We start from the raw sequence: 8,591 nt of genomic DNA on the forward strand, positions 1-8,591 counted from the left end.
TTTATATATTAAATTAACATACACTTAATGATATTTAATGTTTATTTACAAATAAAACGTTAACAAACTTGAAAACATCAAAAAAAGGATGAAAAATCATGAAAAACACATTTTGAGCATATGTGATCAGTAATTTTTACAAATTGAAGGAATTTAATGGAAATTTTAGGAATTTTTAAGCATTTTCTAAGGAACTAGGAAATTTGATTGTGAGAGCAATGGTTCCAGATTTATTTACTACAATGGATGACAAAGAAAGACCTCAATTTGGAAACCGATTTCTTAACGACAACTCTAAAGTTTTTGAACATAATGCCTGGTAAATACCGATATATTTTAAGTTAAAGCTGTTGGATTTTGAATTACTTCGTTTAATTCTACAACTTTCAGTTTCAGCTGATGTTTAAAGTTAACTTCTAACTTAACATAAAGCACGATGTGATATAAAGTTATTTCTATAAAACTATGATTCTGATAAATTTTTTTATAAGTTTGTGTATTTTGAAGCAATCATTAATATTCAGCAGATATCATAAAATGTATGATGATCCGTGATATTTCTTGTCACTATATAAGTTGATTGATATGAAACATACACAATTAAAATTGCACTGTTGTCAAATAAGTTTTATCGAAATAACTTTATTTAATATTCTTTATTGGTGTGCAGTTTGGAGAACACAATTAAATTTTTCTGGGGAACATGGCTTGATTGGTGGGGATCATGTATGGACAGGATTGATGTTGTGACCATCCACAGAGGAAGAAGACAACATTTGGTGGGGAGAAAATGCAATTTCCAATTTTATTTTTCTGTGCCTATTTTTCTATAAAGGGATAATGTTAAATGGAGTAAAGAACAAGAAGAAAGTGCGATAAAGGTTGTTCAAGAAAATAGTACTACATATGTTCCAGCTCATTTACAAGGTATAATGCTGATACTGTATAAATAATGATAATGTTTTTGATTTTTTATTATGAATTCTTGAAATTTTTGAAAAAGATTTTTTTATTTAAATAAGATTAATTAAAATTGGTATTACCTTGATCAGTATGTAATGAACCAATTGCATGTTTGATTGTCAAACAACATTTGAAAACATATTGTGTTTTAACCAAATAGCATAAATAATATTTTTTGAAATGTGTAGATGCAAAAATCATTGAATGACATTTATTTCCCTGTCAATGGTATTGAATTTTATTGTTAGATTATGTAGTGCAGTAGTTTATTTTGAATACCTTGATCTTTATTGATTATCACTTTCCTTGACTAGAGATGTACACTAACAATGCCCATGACTATTGGAACAATTTTTATATGCAGCATAATAACAGGTACATAGATACAAGACGGTTGTAATTTCTTATAAATTTAGATAGTTGATGCAAAGGTATTATTTTAGATTTTTTAAAGATCGACATTGGTTGTTTACTGAGTTTCCAGAACTTGCTGCCAAATCAACATTAATGTCAAAAAGGTCTTTACAACCTTGTGATGATGGTCAAGCTGGACATTATCCTGGTTCAACTGCAAAAATGAAAATATTAGAGGTTTGTTTTTGATTTGAAAAAACAATAAATGATTCATAATTTCTAATTAGCAGCAATTTTAAAAAACACTTGAGAAAAACGACGATTTTTTTGAAAGCAAACATGTTTCGACATTATCAGAATGCCATCTTCAGTGCAGAATGGTTAGTGTTAAGTAATATGATACGTAATATGATATGAATAAATTAATTACAATGAATAGGATTATGATTTAGTTACAAAATTATAAAATTATAAAATATTTACAAAAAAGGAAAAGAAAAATAAGTATTAAGAAATTATAACAAAAAATGTTATTATAAAGTAAATATAGTGTTGTAGTGGTGAACTTGGATATTTAAATCGGGATTAGTTTTATTAATGTGTAGAGCTTCCTTTATTTTGAGTGAGAAAGTGGATTGATCAGTGTCGATGATTTTAAAACAGGAATGTGAGAATTTGTTTTTACATGAAGGAGAGGCTTGAAGATGTTTGTAGATAGTGGAGTTTTTTGTCTGTGTGAGTATGTTCCTTTATCCTGGTAGATAATTGGCGAGAAGTTTCACCAATATAGCGGGAATTACATCCCGCACATGAAAATTGATAAACTACCATAGATTTGGAAAGTTCGGGAAGTGGGTCTTTAAACGAAAATAAAGATTTTATTTTAAACGGTGTGAAAATAAGTTTAACGTCAATGTCAGTGCAGTAGCGTTTAATGATTTGTGTGAGTTTGCGTTGTGTGTGTCGTGAGTAATCACCTATGTAAGGTAGTTTGAAATAACGTTTATTGTCAGGTTGTTGTATATCGTTAGTGTTAGTTGTGGAGTTAGATGAGTCAGTGCTTTTCTTGTTGTCCAAATAGTGTTGTATAGTGTTGTTGATGAAATGAAAAGGAAAGGAATTACGTTGGAGAGTGAATATTAGTTTCTTTAAATCACGTTGAAAGCCGATGTCTGTGTTGTTAAGTTTCCGTGCTCTGTCGGTCAGTGTTCGTATCAGTCCAATTTTGTAATTTAATGGTGTGAAACTAAAAAAGTTAGTCAGTAATCCTGTATATGTTGGTTTGTGGTACGTAGAGGTCATACAGTTTTCATGTGATTTAGTTAGTAAGATGTCAAGAAAGGGTAACTGATTGTCTTGTTCGGTTTCGTATGTAAAGTTTATGCTTTGATGTTGTTTGTTGATGTATTCGTAAAAGAGTAATGCTTCGTCTTTGTTATGAAAAATACAAAAAATGTCGTCGACGTATCTGCGGTAAAATAAAGGTTTGTTGTTGCTGTAGTTATTTAACCAGTTTCGTTCGTGAAAACCCATGAAAATGTTGGCTAGAATGGGTGCCAAGGGTGAGCCCATACTTACCCCGTCAATTTGGTCGTAGTACTTACCGTTAAATAAAAAATGAGTCTCGGCCGTAGTGATGTTAAACAATAGTTTTAGTTCTGTTCTGTTCATTTTGAATGTACGGTTGTTGGTAAAAATTAAATCAATAGCAATGTCTATGGTTTCGGTCAGTGGTATGTTGGTAAAAAGGTTTTCAACGTCAAAAGAAATTGACAAATTCTTTATTTCTTTTACGAATACATCAACAAACAACATCAAAGCATAAACTTTACATACGAAACCGAACAAGATAATCTGTTACCCTTTCTTGACATCTTACTAACTAAATCACATGAAAACTGTATGACCTCTACGTACCACAAACCAACATATACAGGAGTACTGACTAACTTTTTTAGTTTCACACCATTAAATTACAAAATTGGACTGATACGAACACTGACCGACAGAGCACGGAAACTTAACAACACAGACATCGGCTTTCAACGTGATTTAAAGAAACTAATATTCACTCTCCAACGTAATTCCTTTCCTTTTCATTTCATCAACAACACTATACAACACTATTTGGACAACAAGAAAAGCACTGACTCATCTAACTCCACAACTAACACTAACGATATACAACAACCTGACAATAAACGTTATTTCAAACTACCTTACATAGGTGATTACTCACGACACACACAACGCAAACTCACACAAATCATTAAACGCTACTGCACTGACATTGACGTTAAACTTATTTTCACACCGTTTAAAATAAAATCTTTATTTTCGTTTAAAGACCCACTTCCCGAACTTTCCAAATCTATGGTAGTTTATCAATTTTCATGTGCGGGATGTAATTCCCGCTATATTGGTGAAACTTCTCGCCAATTATCTACCAGGATAAAGGAACATACTCACACAGACAAAAACTCCACTATCTACAAACATCTTCAAGCCTCTCCTTCATGTAAAAACAAATTCTCACATTCCTGTTTTAAAATCATCGACACTGATCAATCCACTTTCTCACTCAAAATCAAGGAAGCTCTACACATTAATAAAACTAATCCCGATTTAAATATCCAAGTTCACCACTACAACACTATATTTACTTTATAATAACATTTTTTGTTATAATTTCTTAATACTTATTTTTCTTTTCCTTTTTTGTAAATATTTTATAATTTTATAATTTTGTAACTAAATCATAATCCTATTCATTGTAATTAATTTATTCATATCATATTACGTATCATATTACTTAACACTAACCATTCTGCACTGAAGATGGCATTCTGATAATGTCGAAACATGTTTGCTTTCAAAAAAATCGTCGTTTTTCTCAAGTGTTTTTTAATAAATGATTCATTGATACACATTTTTTTCATCTCTTTCTAATTAGGTTGGCTGTGGTGCTGGTAATACTCTATTTCCCATTCTTCAAAACAATAAGTATAGAAAGCAAACCATTAGAGTTATAAATAAAATTGTGTTTTTATTTACGAGAAATTGTTTGTGTAGTGACTGTGAATTGTTCATTTATTGTTGCGATTTTGCCAGTGTTGCTGTTGATTTGGTGAAGGTATTGAGTTTATTTTTGTGTTTATGTACATAATTTATATTGAAATGTGAAATCATAGTGCAACATTTTGTTATTTTTGAAGGTATTGAGTTTATTTTTGTGTTTATGTACATAATTTATATTGAAATGTGAAATCATAGTGCAACATTTTGTTATTTTTGAAGGTATTTGAGTTTATTTTTGTGTTTATGTACATAATTTATATTGAAATGTGAAATCATAGTCCAACATTTTTGCCTATTTGATATTTTTATGTTAGGATCAAGAGGAATACAAAAATGGTCGGTGTTACGCTTTTGTTTGTGATATAACCAAAGAAAATGATTTTCCATTTCCACCTGAATCCCTGGACATTATATTATTAGTATTTGTTCTTTCAGCGATAAGTCCTCTCAAGTACGAATAAATTTGACATTTTTTTAAATAAATGTCTTACACACTAAATGATCAATTGGATTTACACATTGTGCCTTGTGAGACTTAATTGTTTGTGAGACATCACAGGTTATATGTCATTGTAAAGGTACATTCAAACTGATATTAATCATGCTAATTCAAACATTTGAAAGATTGAATAAGGTTGCCATTTTCTGATTACTCACTAAGTCATTTAACGAGTGATGCAACAACAGTTTCTCTTGAACATTTTTTGACTGATAAACTAAGCCGTTTGTTTATTTTTAGGTTTCAACAGACAGTTGAGAGATTAACAAAAGTGAGAAAGAATCCATTTTGCTTGTTTGTGTTGTTGTTTGATTTGATTTTAATTTGATAATGTACACAGATTCCCATTCAGGGATGCGAACATCAATATTCATAAATGCACGTTTTACTTCATTAGTATCTTTTGAAATCATTTGTAATTAGGGATTATAACATTAGTATAAGCCCCCCTAATTATCAATGTTACAGCGTTCCTGTGTTATACTTTACTGCAGTGGCTATTTAATGTTGTATTTGATATTTTTAATGTAGGCTTAGTTCGAATAATTTGTGGCAGAGTAAATTAACCCATTTCTGCATGTGTATTTTTTAAATAGTATTTAAAGCCAGGAGGTTACGTTTTCTTTCGTGACTATGGACGCTATGATATGGCTCAGCTTCGCTTTAAGAAAGGTAATAACGTCATGACGTTATGACAAACATGAAAGATAGTCTTTATATGCGAAATGTGATAATTTATTGACGTATGCACAACACAGGAAAATGTTTAGCTGACAATTTTTATGTACGTGGAGATGGCACTCGGTGTTATTTTTTCACACAAGGTAAATATGCAATGAAATATTTCATCATTAATGTTGTAATTATTTTTATTTTCATCTTCATGTTTATTAAAGATGAAATAAGGACACTTTTTACGAAAGAAGGTCTCGTCGAAGAGCAAAATTATGTTGATAGACGTTTACAAGTTAACCGAGGACGTCAAATTAAAATGTACAGAATTTGGCTTCAAGCAAAATACAAGAAACCTAACCACTGAACGTTAAAGACTGGACTACGATATTCACAAGATATTTTTTAAAACTATTTTGCAACAGTGAGACACTTGTATGTGGGAAGCAGTAAGTACAGCGTTGGTGGTTTGTGGCCTTTCAACAGGTGTCTGTTACAACATTTTTATTTTTGTCTCTTAACGTACTGTGTAACAAATCGTACTGGTCATGGTACGTATGTTATGTTACTTGTACTTTGACCATACAGTTTATTTTCTATTCTCCTGATTACTCTTTCACTTTTCTTTCTCTTTTCCCTTTCTTTCCTTACTCATTTTCTTGCTCGTCCTTTTCAATTTCCATTATTTCGTCCAAGGTACGGTCTTTGTTTTCTGGCTTGGTGTTGTACCTATCTTACACATACTCATAACTGTGCTCTTTGGCTAAACTCGTTACTTCATACAATTTTGTTGTCACTTTCTCGTTCGGTTAACATCGGCTGCTTGAAACTCAATCGACCAATTTGCTTCTACTTCCTTTTATGTACGTTTTTTCTGAGAAATGTGCTACCTACAACCATTTTTATTGCTCTTGCAATATCTACTACCATCTGTTCTACATGTGTATGGAGAATATCAGACCTGTCATATTTTCATCACTATCTCTGTTGCTTGCAACAACATTCTTGCTAATTGATAGCTAAGGGCTAACCACATCATTTTCGTTAAATATGATCTAGGTGAATACGCTTGTATTTTCTTCATGATGGTCATCGTAAGTCTTATTTTTATTTAATATTTTTTTTTCTGATAAATGGTTAAAGCCTCGGTCACACCGCACCCAATAACGATCCGATAACGATGCGAAAAAAACATCGCTCGTTATTCAAACTCTTGTGTGCGGTGACATTGCAGCAATAACGATAACGATTTATCGTTAGTATGTGACCATTGAATTTCCTTATAATTTATCGTTATCGTCAAACAGTGTGACCGAGGCTTAAACGGCATTATACAATACAATAAAAAATCGTTAGCCACTAGCGAGACTTGTGTGGCGAAGTGGTCCTACCAGGTCGTTAAAGCATTTATTAACATCAGTAACTAAGAAGATGGAAGAACTATGTTGCATTTGCTTTTGATGGATTTTCTTTAGTTTATTTCTTCAATTTAATGTTCGTACGAAAGCAAAACGATGCCACTGAACTTCATTTGCACTCGAATAAATTTTCTCAACTGTGACATATTGTTTATTGATATTTTGAAAAAGCAGATTAAACATTAGATTAACTACAGTGTATCGTTACCTTCTGTACCAAACGTCTTTTATGAGATAACGACTTTTTTCCATTTGATTACGTAATGAAATGAAATAACGACTTTTACAGGTCATTACATGATTTCGTGATTACATGATTACATTGACTACATGAAATAACGACTTTTTCACATGATTCCATGATTTCGTGTTTCAAAAATCTGACAAATGTTTAGATAAGTGTCTCCAGCAGAGGTTTTGCAAAATATTTGCCACAAACCCTTATGACCTTCGCATTTTTCGTATGCTTAGAAATGCATTCAAATGTTAAAAAAAACTGATAAAATATTTAAAACTATTCGTGATTAATGAAATCCATTTGTTTTTCTTGTTTTTCCATGTAATTATAAGATATTTACAGATTTGTAAAAGGGTTTGTGTTGACGGTCGGTAATTTTGTGTTTAGATGTTGTATGTAATAAAAAGTTACCTTGACAACTGAAGGAAACCCTCCTTTTTTCTAGCATTTGCAACACCTCAAATTTATTCCAAACTTATGAATTTCTCGCAGAGTAGCCAAAAGGAATAGGCATCAAATCAGGATACTCGTTACATGTTAATTTCGTCTGTCTGCTTAAAACATTTTCAAGTACATTTATCTAATCCATGTCATGCAGCAAGCGCTTGCTCCAACTTTTAGCGTTAGTGGCACCGGGCGTGCAAAGCACTGAATGAAACGGTGCAAAATAGGGACTGCTAAGGTGGCGCTAGGTGCGACTGATTCGGATGTGGATTAGATAAGAAAAACACACGTTAAAAGAAATTCCCATCCAAATTACACAATTTTCTCGTCCAAAGTAGAAAATTGTCGAGTTCGCTGATCGGTTTACGTGCGGTAAAACTAAAATGTGGCGGTTTGTACGTACGTTGTATGTACGTTAAAAATGGCGAATTATATCCATAACTAAAATACTTGAAAGATTTTTGGACTTGAAGGTGTCTTTTGAGAAATTGACGGTTTTTTCTTTATTTTTGGTGTTTGCATCGTTGCAAAGGTAAGTAAAGATTTTTGTTTCTAAGGGTCCCCCAGGGCGCGGAACTTCGGCTGAAATCCCTAATGGTTTTTTCCTCTTCAGTATTCTCCAAATTCTCGTGCCGTTGCGTTCGGTTTTGGTTTATACCGTTCAGGTTTTTCCATTAGGGATTTTTTATTTATGTTAAGTCATCAAAAAAAAAACAGTGACCTTGTTGTGGGTGGACTCCCTTTTAAGAAAGAAGATGATGCTGCAATAAATGAAGGAGTTGTAACGTCAAAAACTGGTTGGTTGTTGAAATTGTTGTTGTAATTGTTTATATGAGTTTATTTACATTCATGAATAGTGGAGCTAAATGACAATGAGGGGTAAATTACTCTGACAAAAGCGTACAAGGATTTCCTAGGTTGTTGT

The 8,591-nt window shown here is 31.9% G+C and overlaps 1 protein-coding gene across 2 annotated transcripts; it reads left to right on the forward strand.

The window, feature by feature from the left end:
* The first annotated feature begins 202 nt into the window (after positions 1-202).
* Positions 203-7,127, forward strand: LOC124440602 (tRNA N(3)-methylcytidine methyltransferase METTL2-like). 2 transcript variants are annotated; one of them, XM_046991003.1, is made up of 11 exons: positions 207-319; positions 836-927; positions 1,278-1,338; positions 1,407-1,554; positions 4,271-4,320; positions 4,390-4,450; positions 4,710-4,846; positions 5,135-5,165; positions 5,491-5,566; positions 5,653-5,718; positions 5,791-7,127. In XM_046991003.1, exons 1-11 carry the CDS (start codon positions 219-221, stop codon positions 5,931-5,933), a joined length of 966 nt encoding a protein of 321 aa, XP_046846959.1. In that variant the 5' UTR covers positions 207-218; the 3' UTR covers positions 5,934-7,127. The 2 variants fall into 2 exon arrangements, with proteins under 2 accessions (XP_046846958.1, XP_046846959.1); XM_046991002.1 differs by having other exon boundaries at positions 203-319; positions 4,271-4,450.
* Positions 7,128-8,591: the final 1,464 nt, after the last annotated feature.

Source organism: Xenia sp. Carnegie-2017, unplaced genomic scaffold (assembly GCF_021976095.1).
Source record: "Xenia sp. Carnegie-2017 unplaced genomic scaffold, XeniaSp_v1 HiC_scaffold_2, whole genome shotgun sequence".
NCBI classification, from domain to species: Eukaryota; Metazoa; Cnidaria; class Anthozoa; order Malacalcyonacea; family Xeniidae; genus Xenia; species Xenia sp. Carnegie-2017.